This window comes from Phyllostomus discolor, chromosome 1 (genome assembly GCF_004126475.2).
Source record: "Phyllostomus discolor isolate MPI-MPIP mPhyDis1 chromosome 1, mPhyDis1.pri.v3, whole genome shotgun sequence".
Taxonomy (NCBI): domain Eukaryota; kingdom Metazoa; phylum Chordata; class Mammalia; order Chiroptera; family Phyllostomidae; genus Phyllostomus; species Phyllostomus discolor.
In genome coordinates, this window is record NC_040903.2 from 2,316,237 (window position 1) to 2,335,164 (window position 18,928).

An 18,928-nucleotide genomic window follows, 5' to 3' on the forward strand; every position below is an offset into this window, starting at 1 on the left:
ACCACTGTTTCCATGGGGGGCAGGAGTTCGGGTGATGTTTATATTCTTGGTGCTTTATGTTTTCCCAAATGCCCTATAACGAGTGTGTATTGTTTTTCAGATCAGAAGGAAATGTAACACTCGCACTAAAGAAAGGACAGACTCAGAGACTTACAGGAAGTTTGTATGCACGTGTGTGTGCACGTGTGTGTGCACTGAGGTCTGTCTGGAAAAAGTCCAGCCATTCTTAACATACGAGAACAGTGTGTGTGACACCGATGTCACCTGGCAGCCAAGGAGAGTGGACTAGAATGCACATGTGTGAACAATGACGACTTCACTGCACTAGTCAGTAGGGGTGACAGATGCCACTGAGCGAGCATGTGTACTGTGTGGTTGTCGCATTCAAAATGACTGAGTGAGTAGAGCAATGAATCTGCATCAGATTTTACGTTAAGCTTGAACGTTCCTCTGTGGAAACTATTCGGATGATTCAGAAGGCCGCAGCTGTGGGCAACTGGTGATTGGCAGCTTCATCACATCAACACATACCCACTCATGCATCACATCTCATGTGGAGTTTTTTGGTGAAACATCAAATCACCCAGGTGACTTGGCCCCCTACAGCCCTGATTTGGTGCCCTGGGACTTCTGTTTTTTCCCAAAACTAAAATCACCTTTGAAAGGAAAGAGATTTCAGACCATGGATGAGATTCAGGGAAATACGGTGGGGCAGCTGATGGCGACTGGGAGAGCTGTGTGAGGTCCCCAGGGGCCTGCTTTGCAGGAGACTGAGGGGTCACTGTCCCGTGTACAGTGTTCCTCGTATCTGTGTCTTCTTCAGTAAATGCCTCCGCCTCACATTACCTGGCGGGACGCCTTCCGGACAGACCGTGTGCCCATCTACCTTCTGCTCACAGGGTTTATCTTTGGTCGCGGGGTTACAAGTAACAGTTTGTTTCTTAGCTTTCTGCTATCCTTAAGATTCCAGATTACCTAAACCAACGTAACTAGAGGTTTGGAACCCCCACTGCCACCCACAGGAGTGAGCCCCACGTTGCCGCCAGGCACACGCCCCGCACGGGAGTTTGCGGCCGCGTCCCCTTTGCTCACGTTCTCCTGTTCTCGCCCCCGCCTTCCCGCTCCGTGTTTTCACCGCTGGTCTGGGGCCGGGGCCTGGGCCCGGGAAGGGGCTTCCCGCCCACGGGCGGCCCCCCCAGGGACGCACGGGCGCTCACCTGCTCCTGGTGCACCTCGAACAGGACGTCCTCCCAGGGCCGCACGGCCGCCACCTCCCCGCGGACACGGACTCTCAGGCCGCGGGGCGGGGTCAGGGGGCACGGCAGCTGCTCCGGGCCCCGCTGCAGGTCCACGCCGCCCTCACAGGTGTTGGACACCGCCTTCCGGTACCTGCGGGCGGACACGGGTCAGGGCCGCCCCAGCAGGCGGGCGGGGGCGGGGGCCTGCCTGTCGCCCAGGGGTGGCTCCTGGCTCCACCTCCACTCACCGGCTCCTCCCGGCTCCCCCCCACCCTGGCTGGCGCCCTCCACCCTGCCTCACAGGCGGGAAACGAGGGCTTGGGGTGGACGGCCAGACCAGGTGGGCCCTGCTTCGGACCAGGGACCTTTCCCTGGTCTGACCAGATCCCGTGTGATGCGGCGGCTGCTGCTGCTACTGCCACCAGCTGCTGTTCTGGTCGCTGCACAGACCCCTGAGGCAGCCCGTCTGAGTTTCACGGCCTTGCCGGGACACACGGTCCCCAGGAGCACAGAGAGCCCGGCGGGCTGGGGTCCCCCACCCCCGGCCTTGCCCCACACTGCGGCAAGCACGCCCCTGCCCCGGGCTCCGTGTCTCCTGGAGAGAGCTAGCGCTGCACAGCCGGCGCCGGACCCACCCGCTCTCGTGCGGCCGGGGTTCCCTGTGCTCCCATCGTGCTGGGTGCCACGGCGCGCGGCACCACACAGCCCCTGCCCCTGCCCCTGCCCCTGCAGAGAGGGGACACCGGTCTCTGCGAGCCGTCCCACTTCAGGGCACATCGGGACGGTGAGCAGCGCCAGGAGGGGCCCTCGGCTGAGATCAGGAGGGTGAGCGGGAGAGGAAGCTGCACCTGGGTGGGGGCTGGCAGTTCGGACGCCCTGTGATGGGGTGGGGCTGGGGGAGGGGGCATGCGGGGGGGGGGGTGAGCGGGAAGGGGTGGAGAGCAGGGCCCCCCCGGGCTCGGGTAGATAAGCCCCTAGGAGACCACGGGGAAGCTTTGGCCTGGGGTCGCCGCCTGAGTTGCCACGTAGGGAGCTCCCCCAGGCTGCCCCGGGGCTCTGCCCCTGGAGGCCGGCATCGTGGCCGCAGTGCCCGGTCCCGCCGCCAGCCCCGACCCCAGGCCTGGGGCCCCTCCGGCACCCACGGCCCAGTGCTGGGTCTGCGTTCGGGAGCTACAGCGCACCGGCGCTTCGATTACTCTGGACTAATGCGCAGTCTCCAAGAGCTACCCCCGCCACGCACACACGGCCCCACGGGGCCCACAACACAGACATGGTGCCCCCAGAACGAAACAAACTCCATGCCTGCGATGCGGGCCCAGCTCCGACACTCTGGACAGGGGTCCCTGCTTGCCCAGTCCTGGGGGACACCCTGGAGTGGCTGCTGTGGCTGCCTGATGCGGGAGGGAGGGAGGGAGGGAGGGAGAGACAGGTGGGTGGGTGGATGCATGGTGGATGATGGGTGGGTGGATGATGGGTGATTGATGGTAGATGGGTGGGTGGTGGATGATGCATGGATGGTGGGTGGCGCTCGCTGACGCCCTCAGAGCGGGGAGAGCGGCAGGCCACGTGAGGACGAGGGCTGAGTGTGCTGTGACAGAGGGTAGCACGGGCCCAGGGCAGGTGGTCAAGGCAGGTGGTCAGGGAAGGCTTCCCAGAGGAAGTGCCATTGGAGCTGAGCCCCTACACAGAGTGTGAGCACCTCCGGCTCAGCTCTGAGCCGCCCGCCTGCACTGGTACGTGGGGAAGGGCCTGGCACCACAGCAGCTCAGGGGGGCCTGGAGGGGCGTTACTTCCCTGGGGGTACCAGCCCCCGCACCAGCCCCCGGCCCCACTCTGCCTGCCATCCCCGCGTAGAGCCAGCTCCGTGCCTGGTGCGTCCCACTGCTGGCCAGTGCGGACTCACACCCTAGAGCCCTGGAGGGTCAGTGCCTGGGTGACCCTGAGCAGCCCGGGCAAGCAGGACGTCTCAGCCCTGACCTTTCTCTCCCTGACCCCACACGGGAGCGGCGGGCACGGGGCAGGACGCCGGCGGGTGGTCCCTGCGGCACTGCCCCGGGCACCGGACGAGGAGAGGCCCGCGCTCCTGGCACACTCACCCGAGGCTGCTGGTGTAGGTCCGGCCCAGGACGCAGTCGTCGGGGGGAGACAGGGGGTGGAACCAGAAGTTGGCCAAGCACTCGGAGAAGGGGGCACGCTCAAACCCGTAGTCGCTGGGAGGAGGGAAACACGTGGGTCAGGAGGCAGGCGGGGGGGGGGGGGGGGGGGGGGGGGCAGAGAGCAGCCACAGGGCCCCTGTGCTGGAGCGGGACACAGGCGGGGGGCCCACAGTGTACCCCAGGTGGGAAGGGGTGCCAGGGGGTGCTGGGAGCTCGAAGGAGGGCACTGAGCCCAGCCTGCGTGTCCCGGAAGGCTGCCTGGAGGCGGTGAGCTGAGCCTCAAAGGAAGAGCAGGAGACAGCCAGGGAAGGAGAGGAGAGGAGAGGAGCCCTGCAGGGGGACCGGCCCCTCCGCGCTGGGGCAGGGGGCACAGGTCGGGGGGCCAGAACGTGCAGGACAGGACGGAGGGGGGTGAGGACAGCTGGGGAGGGGGGGTGGGCAGGGGCCAGAGGCCTTACGGGCTGGTCTCTGGAACCGGGACACTCCCCTGTGGGCCGTGGGCGCCACGGGGGACTGCAGCAGGGCGGGGAGCAGAGGCCCTGCCCGGAGGGGACGGGGCTGGGAGGGCACCGCCGGCCCCACCAGGCCTGCGCCGTCCTGGCTCCTCCTCCCTCCACCACCGGCCAGTTCCAGCCCCAGACCGAGGCGGAAGTGACAGTGACTGGGCGGCCAGGTCGCAGAAGGGGCAGCGGCCCCGCCCCCCCCGCCCAGCCTGTGACCAGCCCCCCCCCCGCCCCCCCACGGGACGGGCCCTCACCAGTGGAAGTCGGAATCCTGGCAGGGGCACACGCGGGAGGCGAGCGCCGACGTGAAGTTCCTCCCGTTGATGCACAGCGACTCGGCCTTCCTCTTGCGGAAGCTCCGGCGCTGGCCCATGAGGCAGCGGGCGCCCTGCGGTGGCGGCGGGAGGCAGCCGTTGTCACCTTTCAGGGACAGACGGACGGGGAGCCGAGGCCCAGGAGGAAAGGGGCACACCCAAGGGCACGCCGGGGCAGGCCCCCTCCCGCGCCACCCACAAGCACGCACGGAGGTAAGCTCGGGGCCCAGGGCAGGTGGTCAGGGCAGGCTTCCTGGAGGAAGCGCCATTCAAGCGCCATCCGGGCTTCAGGGGACACGGCTGCTGGAAGCAGGGCCCCTTTACGTCCCTCGGGCCCCGGGGCTGCCGGAGCCGCTGCAGAAGCTGCGACGAGCCCCGGCCCGGAGACCTCCTGGGGTCACACAGCGAGTCCTCAGCCAGTGACCCCGAAACCAGCACCGCAGCAGCACCAGGTGCGGGGCGCCCATTCCATGACCACGGCCTCCCCGCCACCCCCCTGGGAGCACAGCCGGACCTGAACCATAGGGAGGCCGTCTCTGGTCCCTGCTCCCTCCCTCGAGAGTGGACACTGGTGCTGGTGCCGTAGGGACAGCTGCGTGCTGAGGGCGCGGGGAGGGGGCCGCCCCGGTCGGCTCAGGGGCGCTAGGGCTCAGGCGGCATAAGCACCCTGTTGCCCTCCTACAGTCGGGACAGCCCTGAACCCCAAGCACACCTCATTCCTCGGGTGGCTCGGGGCCCGAGGACCTGTGCCCCCCGAGTGTCACTGAGCCCGGAGCAGCCCAGGTGCCAAGAGGGGCCGGACAACCCCAGAAGCACGGGGTGTCTCGGGGCAGCCCGGGATCTGGGAAGGCCTCCTGGGAGGGGGAGGCTCTCGGGGGGGGGGGGGGGCCCGGGGGGTGTGGGGCCACCGCCCGGCCCACCTGCAGGTCGGTGAGCTCCCAGGAGCCGTAGTCCCCCTCGCCGCACGTCCTGGAGAAGGAGGGGCGGAAGTCCACCTTGACGAGCTCCCACTCCGAGCGGTAGCTCATGTGGCCGAAGATGCTGCGGCGGGGAGGGGGTGATGCCTTACTGGGGCCCGTCCCTCCGTCCCCTCCCCCCTCGGGGCCGCAGTCCCTGAGACACCACTCCCACCTCCCCCCACCTGGGGCCCTCTGGGACTGAAATGCAGCCGCTGATGCCGGCCTGGACCCGCAGCTTGGCCCCGCCCGGCACTGGGCGGCCGGGTCTTGGGTCCTCCTGGGGCCGTGTGCCCATGCGTCCTTCACAGGGGCCCGCGGCCCACAGTGAGACCAAGGACAACGGTGACAGCAGGGGAACTGTCAGCTCCGGAGGTGGAAGGGGCGGGGCCCGCCGCAGCCTTGAGTCCCGGTCCGCCTCTCCACAGCCCGGTGGCCGGGGCAGCTGAGGGGTGTCTCTGCTCAGGGAGGGACTGCAGGCCGCCCTCCAGGGCTGCGGCGGGAGGGCACCTCGGGCGTCACAGAGGGGGTGGGAGGCCGAGGGAGAGGCGAGTGCCAGGGCGGGCAGGCTGCTGGCGGGCAGTGTTGAGTCCACCTCAGAGCCCCGGAGGCCCGCCCGGGGGTCAGCGCCGCCCCCCTGCCCCCGCCCGGGGCGAGGGGGAGCAGCACTCACGTGATGACCAGCGTCTCCTCGCCCGGCTCGCTCAGCAGCCCGTCCACAAACATGGGGGTGCTGCTGAAGTTGTAGGTGCTCCAGGTGTGGCCGTCGTCCATGCTGAACCTGCGGGGGAGGGCCGCTGTCCACCAGGCGGCAGGAGCCCTCCCCGTGTCCAGGGCTGGCCGCCCCGCGGGGTGCAGCTGGGGCGGCTGGGAGAACAGTGTGCGGGGAGCGGCGCCTGCCCTCAGGGCCCACCCAGCACCCAGGCCCCGGCTGGGGCCCTGACTTTGCTCTCTCCTGGGAGGCCGCGGTGGCCACCTGCCAGCCCCGACCCAGGGAGCCCTGGGTGTGCTGTTTGGGCGCCCCCGGACGGCAGGCCGCCCCCCAGTGCCGGAGCCGGGCTCAGGGGCTGCCAGGCCAGGGACAACAGCTGTGCACCAACGCAGCGTTATCACGGTGCTGCTAGCTCTGAGTGGGGAAAGCTCTTTTTCAGACTAAAGTGATACAGGCTTCCTGGCAGCTCCCCAACTCTGCCTTCTGGACCCCCAGACCTCATACCTGCCCTCGCTTCTCCACAACAGCCTTTCAGGTGTCTGCAGCTGCCGGCAGACCGGCCCTCCCTGGGCACAGGCTGCTGGCTTCCTTGTGTGGCCCTGCCTCCTCTACTTAAATAATCCCTATTGATGCTTAACGTCACCTCCTCCAGGAAGCCCTCGTGGCCTCCCAGACTGTCATGGGGCCTCCTCTGGGCCCCACAGCCCCAGGCCTCCTCCGGGCTCCCTCCGGCCTCTGTCATCTCCCATTTGTCTCCCCTCGCCCGGCCAGGAGCAGCGGCAGGGGAGGGTGAGCTCAGCTCGCCGCCACCCGCAGCTGGTGGGGTTGAGAGCCGTGGTCCTGGGCCCGTGAGGAGGCCGCTCTGGGGAACGCTCCCAGGGGCCCCCAGGTGAAAGGAAGAAGCCCCGCCCCCAGGGCTGCCCCGCCCCCCGACGGTACTTGAGGATCTTCAGGGGGATGGAGCTGTCCTTGACGGCCACGATCACGCCGCCGTGGTCCAGGTAGAGGATGTGGTGCTCCTCCTCAAACACCTGTGGGAGGGAGGGAGGGCGGGGGGCGACCCCTGAGAAGGCTTGCAGGTTGTTCGGGGGCGGGGCCACTCTCGGGGAGCGGGGCCGTCCACACGCAGGCCAGGGCTGGTGGGAGGCCCCCTCGCGCCCAGGCCGTCCCCACGCTGGGCCACGGCACCCGGGCTTGGCACACGTGCAGTGGGCGGAGGACGGGTGTCTCTAGGCCAGTGGGTGACGTGAGAAAGGGCGTGGCGCCCTGGCTGGCGTAGCTCAGTGGATTGAGCACGGGCTGCGAACCAAAGAATCGCAGGTTCGATTCCCAGTCAGGGCACATGCCTGGGTTGCAGGCCATGACCCCCAGCAACCGCACATTGATGTTTCTCTCTCTCTCTTTCTCCATCCCTTCCTTCTCTGAAAATAAATAAATAAAATCTTTTTTTTTTTTTAAAAAGAAAGGATATGGCAAGGATGAACTGCGGCGGTCCCCTCTTTGGGAGACACCACACACCAGAGAGGCTGACGACGCGAATTTGGGACAGAACGGAATTTAGAGAAGCAGTTGGGACACACGTCCACCTGGATTTGACAGGAAGGCTCAGCTCAAGTGCTGCCTCCTCCAGGAAGCCCTCCCTGGTGCCAGGGCACTCATGCAGGTCGTCCCCAGACCTGCCCCAGGGTGCTCACTCCCGCCGACCCCACGGCCGCAGCCGCAGGGGGTCAGAGGACTCGGGGTGCCTGGCGCCCTCTGTCCCGGCCGTGAGCTCGGATAAGCACGCTGCCCTTGGTTACATCAGCACAGCCCGAGATCCCTGGGAGGGAGGGGGCAGCTGGCGCTTTCCAGGGTGCTAGGAAGGAGGCACGGTCACAACTCTCCCCACCCCGGCTGCCCACCTAACAGGCCCAGAGCTCCAGGCCCTCTCGGGGTGCTGGGACCAGAGGCGGAAAGGAAAGCCGGGTACCCCGGGAATCCACAGCCCGGGGAGAGACCCCCACCCCGGGGGACAGAACACCACCGCACAGTGACCGGCCCACTCGGAGGCCGTGACGATGGGTCCCATCGCTGGGACCAGCTCTGCCGGCTGAGTCCTGGCGCTGCCCAGCACAGGGCCCTGCCCAGTCTGGGGGACGCATGACGGGGGATTCTGATGACACTCTGGGTCCGAGGCACCGGGCACCCCAGGGAGGGGGCCGAGGGACAAGTGGCATGTAGGCTGGTCTCGGGGGGCCGGGCAGGGGGAAGAGTGTGTGCGGGGCCTGGAGGCCACAGAGAACGGCGTGTCCAGGGACCAGAAAGGCTGGACAGGGAGCTTGGGCTCCGGTGTCAGTGCTCGGCCGGGACTCCCCCCCCAGAGTCAGCGAGACGTGCCAAGGTGAAGGGGGGGGGCGGAGACTGTAAACAGGTTTCCTCTTCAGGGCTCTCTCGGGTGCTGGGGGAAGTGGGTTCTGGAGCAGACGGCTTCTCCTCCAGGTAAGGCTGAGCTCCCCGTCTCGGGGGGCATTCAAAGAGAAGCTGGGCTGCCAGGTAGGTGGCAGGAACCACGGTCGGTGCCGCGACGCTGAGCAAGAGGCACACGGTGGCAAACGCATCTGCCGACCACAGGCGCTGCTCCCGGCGCCTTTGAACTCGCAGGGCAGCTGCCCAAACAGTAGGGACCCCATTCCCCGCTCCACACGGGGTCTCCCACGGGACACCGCGGTGGGAGGGAAGCTGGAATGCGTTCTCAAAGCCCCAGGGACTGAGCCACCGGCTGGGCGCTGGGGGTGCTGAGCTCACACCCGAGTTCCTGCCGCCTTCCTCCCTTGAGGACAGGCAGGGGGCGCCCCGGTGCCCACCAGGAAGACGGGCGCCTGCCAGACACCCCGGGGGACGCACACAGGCAGCCCCACCCTCACTGGCCTGGGACTCTGCAGGTGGCAGGGCCGCGCGGGCTCTGAACACCCCCTGCTGCGACTGTCTGTACCCCCGGCCGCCCGGGGCAGCAGGGGGGAGGGGCAGGAGGCCCGGCCCCATCTCTCCTTTCCCGCCCACCCCCGGCCTGGCCTCAGGGAGGCCCCTGCGTGCTTCCTGACCCCTGTGACTGACCACCCACGGGAGCTCGAGTTTTAAAAACACTGTGCCCATCAGCAGCATACCTTCGGCGCTCGCCGCTCACGGGCCAGGCGCCCGCGGGCGGGTCATCTCACTGCAGGCCCCACAGTCTGGCGGGGCCCGCCTGGTGCTGGGCCTTGCCTGCGTGTGTCCCCCTTGTCCCCTCTCCTCCCCGGCGTCCCCCACCCCAGCCAACCCCCAATCCGGCTCCAGCAGCTCCCCGTGCCCTGAACGCACACGCGCTCACCTCGGTGCCCTTCCCCACCCCCCCACCTCCCAGCACACGGGAAGCCCCCACAGCCCCCCGGCCCGCGGGAAGGGAGCAAGCCCCCTGAGAGCAGGCCCCACGCCCGGCCTGGGACAGACAGTCTCCCCGGAACGCGGACATCCCCCGCGGGCGGCCTGAGCACGCGGCCTGACACCGGTGGACCAGAGACGCCTGCCGGCGGTTTCCATGGCGCCGGAAGGCCGCAGCTGCGTCCACCTGTCTGTCTGTCCAGCCCGGTCCGGCTCCTCGGCCAGACGGGCCGGCGTGCCCTTTCGAAAAGCATGGACATGCTTCGCTGGTCTCGTGAAATGGAAATATTGTAATGCAACAAGTCCCTTCTGCCCTTTTCAAACCCCCGCTTCCCGCGTGCCGTGAAGAAGTGCCGGCCGTCAGTCAAGGCTGCAGCAGCCCAGGCGGCGCACAGCGCCCGGGGGGGGCGGGGCCCGCGGCTGGGGCTCGGCCGGACCCCGCTGCCCGGACCCGAGCCTTGGCGCACGCCCCGGGGCGTGCAAAGCGGGACCGTCACGCCGTGAAGGCGGCGGGCCCGACAAGGCCTTTTTCTTCTTTTCTGGAGAGAAGCGGGAGGGCAGGGGGCGCGGGGCCCTCCCCCGGCGGGGCACCCGGCTGGCTCCTGAGCGGCGGCGGGGGCTGCGCAGGGCGAGTCCGCCAGCCTCCCCTCCCCCCGCCACAGTGTCTGCAGCCCGCGGCCCGACCCCTCCCGTTACTGAGCACGTGAGTCCCCGTGGACGCCTCAGAGAGCATGGGGGTGCCCCGCGGGGTCCCCCGCGGTGGGGACCACTTCCTGGGTCGCGCTCTCTCCCTCCCCCACCTTTCTCTTCCCGCACTGCTACATCAGGTCGGCACCCGGGTGTCGCCGAGCCTGCCCCGGCCCCCCAGGCTCACCGCGGCCCCCCAAGCCCCCTCTTCCCCACTCTCTCTCGTCCACCCCTCCACCGTCCACCCAGCAGCCTCCCTGCCGGGACCCCTGGGGTTGTCCGTACCCCCCGCCTTGGCCCCCAGGGGGCGCCCAAGCCTCCGAGCCATCCCCACCCACCCTGCTCCTGGGACTCAGTCCCCGGGCTGCGACCTTCAGGGTGAGGCGGGTGGTGCGTGGAGCTGTGTCAGGTCCGTCACCCCTGCGGCGGCCACCGGGGCGGCCGGTGGCTGAAGGGCGCTGTGCGCCCAGAGGCTCAGGCTGCGGGGGGGGGGGGGGGGCACCCTACCTGCCGCCAGGTCTTCCCGCAGTCTGAGGTGACGTACATCTCCTCCCGATTCTCCACCAGCTGGGAGCCCAGGTTGCCTGGCCGGGGGGAAGGGACGGGGTCACGCTGGGGTCAGCCTGCTCCCCCCCCACCAGGGTCCGAGCCAGACTAGTCCCCAGGCAGGGGCCCGTGGGCCCGGCAGACAGCTCGCACCAGCAGAGCCCCCCACGGGCGCGCCCCGCCCGCCCTCACAGCCAGTGACGGGCCTGCTGTAACCCTCCGCCTGGGCCTGGGCCCCGCCCAGCAGGTGCCGAACGGTCAGCCCTGCCCACAGAAAGCCAGCCCCTCGGTTCCAGCCAGACCCAGGGGCCGGCACCGCTGGGTGGCGCTTCAGGGGGCCCCTGGGTGACGAGTGTGGCTCTAGAGTGACAGGTGTGGAATGGTGGTCGTCCGTGGGTTTGCCAGGCCACGGGCCTGGGACTTGGGCTGTCGGCCGGGGCAGGACACCCGGGGCTGCCTTTGGAGATGGCTCCCCGGGGGCTGGGGGCAGGGGGGCCCGAGGTGGGTCCAGGGCGGCCTGGGGCAGTCAGGTGAGCAGCAGAGAAAGCACATAGTAGGTGCTCATGAAATCTCTGCTGATGGATTCCGGGGACACCGAGGAGGCTCCGCCCAGTGGTTCCCATGAGTCCCTGCACTAGGGCAGCTGCGGGGCTCAGGCTTCTCCTGGGGGTGACGCTGGAGCAGTAAGAGCCCTAACCCAGTGGTGTCCCCCGCCAGCGCCAGCTTGCAGATGAGGAACCCCAGCCTCCAGGGGGCCCCACGTGACGACAGTGGCCACCAGAGAGCGCCCCCCACAGGATGGTTGCAACAGCCTCCCGGGAGGGTCTGGGGCCACGGCACAGTCTTGGGAGCCGCGCTTGCCAGGCCCTCGCTGTGCCCTGCGGTCTTGGCAGGGACCAGAGGTCGGGGTCCCAGGGAGATGGGGGACAGCGAGGACCCTGAAGCCATTCTGGGAGCTCCCCTGGAGGCCCGGGCCCCTGCCCTGGGCGACCAGCAGAGCTCCTGGTGGAGCTCTGGGGCCTCATCTACGCAGCACCCTCGCAGGCGTCTACCCAGAGCTGAGCGCAGCTGTCGTCGGGAATTCCGCAGGAGGCGGACCGTCCGCACACCCCCAGAGTGAGCTCCCGGCACAGGGACAGGTCTGTGTGCCCGTCGTCCTTCTCCAGGGCCAGCGAGGGGCCAGGACACGCATGCACCCACCCGTCCCTCTCTCCATGCTGCGTCCACCCACCATCCACCACCCGCCATCCACCATCCAGCCATCCACCATCTATTCTCCCACCCACCTACCATCCATCCATCCACCACCCACCACCATCCACCCACCATCCCATGCAGCCGACACGGGTCCTGTGCCCATTCTGGGTCACGCATCCCCCATCCAGTCGTCCACGACAGCTGAGCTCCCAGGGATGTCACTGCCAGGGTGGGCACGCCCTCACCCAGGCCCACGGCAACAAGGTGCACCCTTGGGAACCGAGCTCCCCTCCTGTACCAGCGGCTCCCGCCACCCAGCGATGAGGGCGCCCCCTACCTGCCCCCATGATGAGGCCCGGGGCGGTGTCCTTGGTGTGCACGGTGCCCGACACGTAGGGGTTGTCCGGCCAGAGCAGGTGCAGGTGGAGGTGGCAGTCCGGCTGCGGGGCGGGGGGCAGGGCGAAGAAGGCCATGGTCAGCAGCGGGGCGGGACGGGCGTCCCTCGGGAAGGCAGCCCCGAGACCAAGTTCACTCCCGTGGCCTTCTGGGCGGGCAGGCAGGGCCGGGAGCACCTCTAAGGAGGGGGAGGAGGTGGCAAGAGCCGCTGAGACCGACTCCTAGGTGGCTGCGCTCTCAGGTGAAGCGGGGGGCCTCTCCAAGGGCGGCCTTCCCAGCGTGGGCGCCGGCGGTGGGCCTCCCAGCCCAGGGTGCCGGGCCACAGACCGCGGACGGCTCCCAGAGCCCACATGGCCCACACGCCCGTCTACTCCTCACCCATCCAGAGCCTTCCCTGGGGGCCCGGCCCGGACCCCCAACAGCCCGGGCGCCGGGGAACAGCCAGAGCCCACGCTGAGGCCCCGCCCCCTGTGAGAGAGGGGAACAGGGGGTGTGCCTGCGCTGACCTCCTGGCCAGCATCTGTGGGCGCCCGGGCAGGAGGGGCAGGAGCCCCAGTCATAACCATTTCAACAGCCATTTGCGCTGACCGATGCCCCCCCCCCGCCTCTCTCTCCCTCCCTACCTCTCTCTCTCTCTGTCCTAAACAAAACCCCCAGTTTGGAAATACCCCAGGACCGAGCACCCAGAGATCCAAATTTGAACCTCGGAGGGACCGCTAATTTTTACGGGACCCTTCGGGGGTCCTGGGGTTCCTGGTTTATGAGGTGGAGACCAGGGCACTGCCGCCCTCACCCCCCAGGGCGTGGGAAGGGGCGTGGGGCCGCTCTGGGACCCCATCGTCTTCACGGGGTCACCCTGTCGGCCAAACCCACTCTCTGAGCTGGGCGGTCTATGCCGGGTCGGCCTGTGCCGGCTGCACCGCGGGCTCAGACGCACCCACGCGGGGCTCACGGTTGGGGCTGAGCCGTCACCAGGGGCGGAGGCCACATGGCGGGACCGGCAGGTGGGTGGGGACGGATGGGGGGGTGGGTAAGGGGCACACTGTCCTTTGGGGGCGATGCACATGCTCTCAGTGGGCCGTGGTGAGGGGGTACCAGTCCCGAGAGGCCGCTGAGACCCTGACCTGTGCACCTCAGCTAGGAGAGTCGCAGGGGGGTGAGTCACATCTCAGTGAGGGGGCAGAGCCAGAGAAGGATAAAAGGCAGCAAACGCAGCCGGAAGGGGGCCCTGCCTGCCCTTCTGCAAAGGCACACTCGGGGGCTGGCGACCCCCCCGTGACCCCCCCCCCCCGACGTGAAGGCAGCAGGCCCCCAGGCCAGAGCCCGGTCGCCGAGTCGCCCCGGGGCAGCCCTGCCCGGGAAACCTGTGCGCCAGGCCCAGAGTCATGGGGGTCCCTGCCTCTCCGAGGGGCCGGCTGGGACGTGCCCACCCCTGACCCCCGGGGTTCCCTAGGCTGCGTCATGCGCCCCGCCCCCCCAGGGGTGTGTGAGGGGTGGGGGCGCTCACGGGCCGGCAGTTGGTGGGCTTCCCATTCATGTCCACGCTGGGCGGCCGCAGGTGCTCCCAGTCGCGGCCCTTGTTGTAGGTGATCAGCGTCACCACCTTCCCGTCCCTCTTCTGGTTCGCCAGGAAGACGCCCTTCACACCGTGGACCTGGGACGGAGCCGCAGCGGGTCACGTGGGCCGTCCGGGCCGGAGCTCTGTGCCCACGGCCCGTGCGCCCAGCCCGTGGCCTGGAGCCGGGCTGACTCCGCACTCGGGAGCCGGGCAGGCGTGGGGGGCGGGATCCCGGACTGTCTGACCCCAGCGCCCGGTGCTTCTCCTGACACCGAGCTGTCCTCCCAGAGCCGGACACTGGCTGCCGGACACGGCAGCAGGGCCCGGTCCCCCACCAGCCCGTGCACCCGGGTCACCGCGTCTTTGGGCCGAGCGGCTGCTTCACGAAACCATCCCCCCCACCTCCCCCCCAGCGGGCGCACCGGGCCTCGGCCGACAGGATGGCCCTGGGCTTCCCCCCGAGCCCCCGAGGCACACCCCAGACCAAGCCCCACCCGAGGACGGGTTCCGTGCCCAGCCCGGCCGCCCGGGACGGGGGCTCGTTTTGCCTCCGTCACTCAAGGGCAGCCCGGCCCCCGAGGGGCCCCCAGCAGCGACCCGAACACACGTGTCTCTGGGCCTGTGCTCAGCCCACCCCAGGGGCCATGTCCTGCTGTGGCCGGGAGCCCTGGGGACCACCAGCCGGGGCCCCCGGCTCCACGTGTGAGAAGAGGGGAGGCAGGAGCTGTGGGGCGGGGGGGGGGGGGGAGGAGACAGAGCGAAGGGGAGACAGACAGACATCAGACACTCGGATGGAGCGGGAGGGAGAGGCTGGGAGGGAGAGAGAAGGGGGGTGGGGGCCCAGGGGGCCGCCACGGAGTGCAGGCCGCAGCCCCCAACCCGCAGGCCTCACCTGGCCCTGGTGGGCTTGCAGCAGGACGGGGGCCGGGACGGCCTCGTGGGTGGCCTCTGTGGGCCAGTGGAGAACAGGGGCCACCGACCCCACACCCGGCATCGGCAACACATCCCCTCCCCCCGCCCCAAGCCCCGTTCCCCCCTTAGCAGACCTGGGTTCCCACACAAACCACGTCCCCGTACGTAGTCCGGCTCGGTCAGAAAGGGCGAGCCTCCTCTCCTGCTCCGAAAGCGCCCACACACACGCACACACACGCACGCACACACACACGCTCACGCCCACACACACACGCTCGCGCACGCACACACACGCACACACACACACACGGCCTCCTCTGGGCCCACCCAGCCGGAGCGTGCGGCCCCCCGAGGAACGCCGCGACAGCGCACAGCGCAGGCGAGCGAAGGCAGGGGTGGGGTTGGAGGGGCCCCCGGGGCCCACCTCCAGGATGTCGATGATGGCCTCGGTGTCCGGCCGCCGGGAGCTGCGGATGTCCTCCAGCACCAGCGCGTAGGCCACGCCGCGCGGGTCCGACTGGTACAGGTTGTAGGTGTCCGTCTGGTGCCACTCCTGCACCGCCACGAACACCTGGTTCTCGTCCGTGCTGACCACCAGCAGGTCCTGGGGCGCGGGGCGGGGAGTGCGGGGTCAGCGGGGGCCGGCGGTGGAGGGGCAGCAGGGGCGCCGCTCTGGGGGTGCCGGCCACGGGCTCTTGGAGTCGGGCTGCCCGGAGAGGCTCGCCTGGCCCCTCCCGCGTGGCACCGTGGCCTTGGACGGGGCCCTTTACCGGCCCGGGCCTCCATTTCCCCCCCTTAAAGGGGGGCGACACTCTGACCCTCCACGCTGGGCTAGGAGGGACAACGGGCTCGGGGTGAGGGGCAGCGGGGCCCTCCTCCCAGCCCAGGTCAGGCTGCTGGCCCAGCTGTCCCTGCAGAGGGGTGTGGGACTCCTCTGTGCACCCCCAGATTGTCAGGGGGCACCCCTAGATGTGAGGCGGGGATGGGTGTCCCCCCCAAGCCCCCTTCCCTCCCTCTAGCAGGTGGGAGAAGTCACCATTCAGCTCGTGTCCTGTAGGCGCCCACCACCAGCCAGGTGCCGTCTGAGGTGGGGGTCCGGGTCAGTGCGCCCCAGCCTCACATGCAGGGACCTTGTCGTCGCCTGCCACCTGCCTGCCCACGCTGGGAGCTGTGCCACTGCTGTGGGCCCCCCCACCCCCCAAGGCTCTCTCCGGGGGCAGGGGCAGGCAGCAGGCAGCTGGGGCGCAGTGTGGGTGGAGGGCTGCCCTGAGGAGGGGGCGGCAAAGGCCCAGGCCCCAGCCCCAGTGCCCCGAGGGCAGAAGCCCTGGGCAGCTCCACAGTGACCTCAGCGGCCGTCTGGGGCTCCAGGGCCAGATCCGCAGCCCAGGAGCAAAGCAGCCCGGGCAAATGGCAGGGAGGGAGAGGGGCCTCGGGGCGACCCTCGGTCTCATGCTCCTCCCCCTCCCAGCCAGCGCCGAATGAACACGGCAGGGCCACCCCGGCTGGCACCTGCGCAGGCCCACTTAGGGCCACCGGGGGCCTCTTCCCGCAGCACCCACCCCCTGGCCTTCTGCCGCCCGGAGACCTTCAGTGCCCCGCTGACCACAGAGCTGCCCAGACACGGGAGCCGGGTCGGAGGCGGGGTGGCGCCCCCTCCCTGCCCCCTCCGTGTGGCCGGCTCGGTCTGGGGATCCGCTCCCCTCCGTTTCCCAACTGAAGGCAGTGTGTGGGGCGGCGGCGGGGCTGCCCCTGACAGCAGACGGGCAAGGCCTCAGGCGAGAGCCAGTCACTGGCCGCCCGGGTACTTCCCCTCCTGCACGGCCCAGCCTGCCCGTGGGGTCACCGCAAGGGGCCGTTTGGGGAAGGGACACAGTGGTGACGCAGCCACCGTGCACCTCCGTCCGGGAGGACCCAGCAGTGCCAGGTGACCCCCTGTCCACAGAACCGGGTTAGACCCTGGGAGTCTAACCCACGGAAATGCCTGGGACCAGGGAGCCGGGGCTCAGGAAGGATCCGACTGCCCCAGGGGCACAGGGCCTGGCGGTTCCCACTTGTGACAGGGGACACCACAGTGGGGAGGAGCCCCCCATGAGGGCTGGAAGCGGAGCCGGGGCTCCAGGAACCGCTGTGCCCGAGATTCTGACGCAGGATCCTGGCACAAAACCTGTCGTGGCAAAATCTGTCCCGTGGCCTCTGCACCCAGAGCAGAAGGGACCTCATGCTGCAGCTGCTGGTGACTCGGCTCAAACCGCTTCCAATGACCCAGACTTCCTCAAGGTCACAACTGCAGGAGGCGTTGCTGTCCTGTGTGCGATGTTTCTTGTCTCTTCTTCAATAAATGTCTCTGTTTTCATAGTACATGGTTGGGTCCCTTCTGGACAGACCTCATCCATGTCTCTGCAGCCTGCAGAAACGTGTGGGTGGCAACACCAAGGTTGCCAGTATGTGTTATCAGGTAGAACGAGGTCTGATTGCCAGTCACAGACACGGGGGGTGGGGTAGATTAGGCAGCACACCCGTCTCCCATGGGTGCAGGAAGTCCGGACGCAGACGGTCCAGTGTGGAAGCTCTCCAGAGCCACCGGGAATGGGGGCTCCTTCTGGGCCACGTTCCACAGTCCCAGGATGTGTCTTGTCCTCGAGGTCCAAGGTGGCTGCTGGGGTGCCAGCCATCCTGTCCACAAGCAAGGCAGCAGGAGGGAGGGGGGACAGAAAAGCCTGCCCTGGAAGGAGGACTCCGAGAAGTGTCTCGTAACAACCCCACTAGCCTGTCATCAGCCATATTGTTAGAAACAGGACCACGGCAGCTACCAGGGCAGCTGGGAAATGTAGTCTTTTAGGTGGGAAGCAATGCAGCAGCTAGAACTTGGGGTTTCTGAAGCTAAGATACGGAGGCAGAAAGGATGTTGAGACGTCTCCGAGAGTTGCCCGGCAGCTACCTACCATGAGGAATGAGGAATGAGGCGGCCCTGGGGGTAAGGGGTGGAGAGGCAACCGGGTACAAAGGGTATAAATATTTGTATCATTCTATTAATTGTAGCGAATATGTATTTTTCAAGTTTTTCAAAAGATTTTCTTTTTTATTTATTTTTAGAGAGAGGGCAAAGGAAGGAGAAAGAGAGGGAGAGAAACATCAGTGTGTGGTTGCCTCTTGCACGCCCCCCAGTGGGGACCTGGCCTACAACCCAGGCCTGTGCCCTGAACTGGGAATCGAACCGGCGACCCTTTGGTTCATAGGCTGACACTCAATCCACTGAGCTACCAGCCAGGACAGTTGTAGTGAATATATTTTAAAGAAGTAATTTTGAAAAGTTTAAAAGCCTTTTTATAAGCACAATAAGGGGAATTTTCCCACAGACCTTCACATAAAACTCACAGAACAGCCAGACGAACCAGCACCTCATCAGATTGTTTCAACATTTTGAGCATATTAACTCTTTGCCTGCCGGTCTCCAAGGTTTCCGGTGAGCCATCTGCTTAAAATCTGATGGACAAGCTCTTGTATGTGACGAGTTGCTTCTCTCCTGCTGCTTTCAACTTTCTTTCCTCGTCTTGCAACGGCTGGACTATAATGTGTGTTGGTGTGGGCTCCGTGTTCGTGCCACTTGGGGTTCATCATCTTTCCTAGATGTTTGCGTTCACGTCTCTCATCAGTTTGGGAAGTTTGGGGCCCCCCACCCCCGTCTTAGGGGACTCCCGTGATGGGTGTGCGGGTCCGTCCGATGTCGCCCCCAGGCCCCTGGGATGGTGCCCCCTTTCCTCCCATCTTTCCCCTCTGTCCCTCATGCTCTGTAATTTCCATCGTCACATCATTAAGTTCTCTGCTCGGATCTGCTGTTGAATCCCTCTACGGGATTTCTTTCATTCCAGTTATTGTTCTTTTCAGCTTCAGAATTTTTTTTTTTCGCTTCCGCTCCGTGTTTCCTGTTTATTTTTATTGTTTCCCAAGGCGGTGGTGTTAGCGTCTCTGTCCAGTAGGTCTGCCGTCGGCTGGCCCTCAAGAGCAGCCCCGTCGGTTTGTGTTCTCCCTTCGAAGGGACCACGCTCTGTGTGACTTTGGGCTTTTCGCTGTTGAAATCACACGTCGGCTGAGACGGTGCGGTAACTGTGCAAACCGGGTTCGTCCCCTCCCCCAGGGCTCGCTGTTTTGTGTCTCTTTCTGGTTTTGCTCATCACAGGCTGCCTCTGCAAAAAGGACCAGCCTGAGGTGTAACCTTAGGCTCCTCTTAGGTCTTTCCTGAGCCCACACTTGTCCTTCCTTGGGCGTGCAGGGTGGCTTTCTGAATTCTTTCACACTCGTGGTAGCTTTCGAGTGTCCCAGTCCTTAACTATCTGATTCCCAGCAGGGGAAAGAAGGA

General features: G+C 67.1%; 1 protein-coding gene across 1 annotated transcript in view; it reads right to left on the reverse strand.

Annotated features, from left to right (window-relative positions):
* The window catches only part of SORCS2 (sortilin related VPS10 domain containing receptor 2), a 217,333-nt gene that overhangs the window by 11,182 nt on the left and 187,223 nt on the right, over positions 1 to 18,928 (reverse strand). Inside the window, exons 9-18 of the mRNA XM_036018489.1 lie at positions 14,996 to 15,175; positions 13,609 to 13,755; positions 12,043 to 12,145; positions 10,470 to 10,546; positions 6,819 to 6,910; positions 5,841 to 5,948; positions 5,132 to 5,252; positions 4,152 to 4,285; positions 3,335 to 3,448; positions 1,218 to 1,389 (exon numbers count right to left, since the gene is read on the reverse strand). Coding sequence (XP_035874382.1) covers positions 1,218 to 1,389; positions 3,335 to 3,448; positions 4,152 to 4,285; positions 5,132 to 5,252; positions 5,841 to 5,948; positions 6,819 to 6,910; positions 10,470 to 10,546; positions 12,043 to 12,145; positions 13,609 to 13,755; positions 14,996 to 15,175 — 1,248 coding nt within the window. The remainder of the gene's footprint in view (positions 1 to 1,217; positions 1,390 to 3,334; positions 3,449 to 4,151; positions 4,286 to 5,131; positions 5,253 to 5,840; positions 5,949 to 6,818; positions 6,911 to 10,469; positions 10,547 to 12,042; positions 12,146 to 13,608; positions 13,756 to 14,995; positions 15,176 to 18,928) is intronic.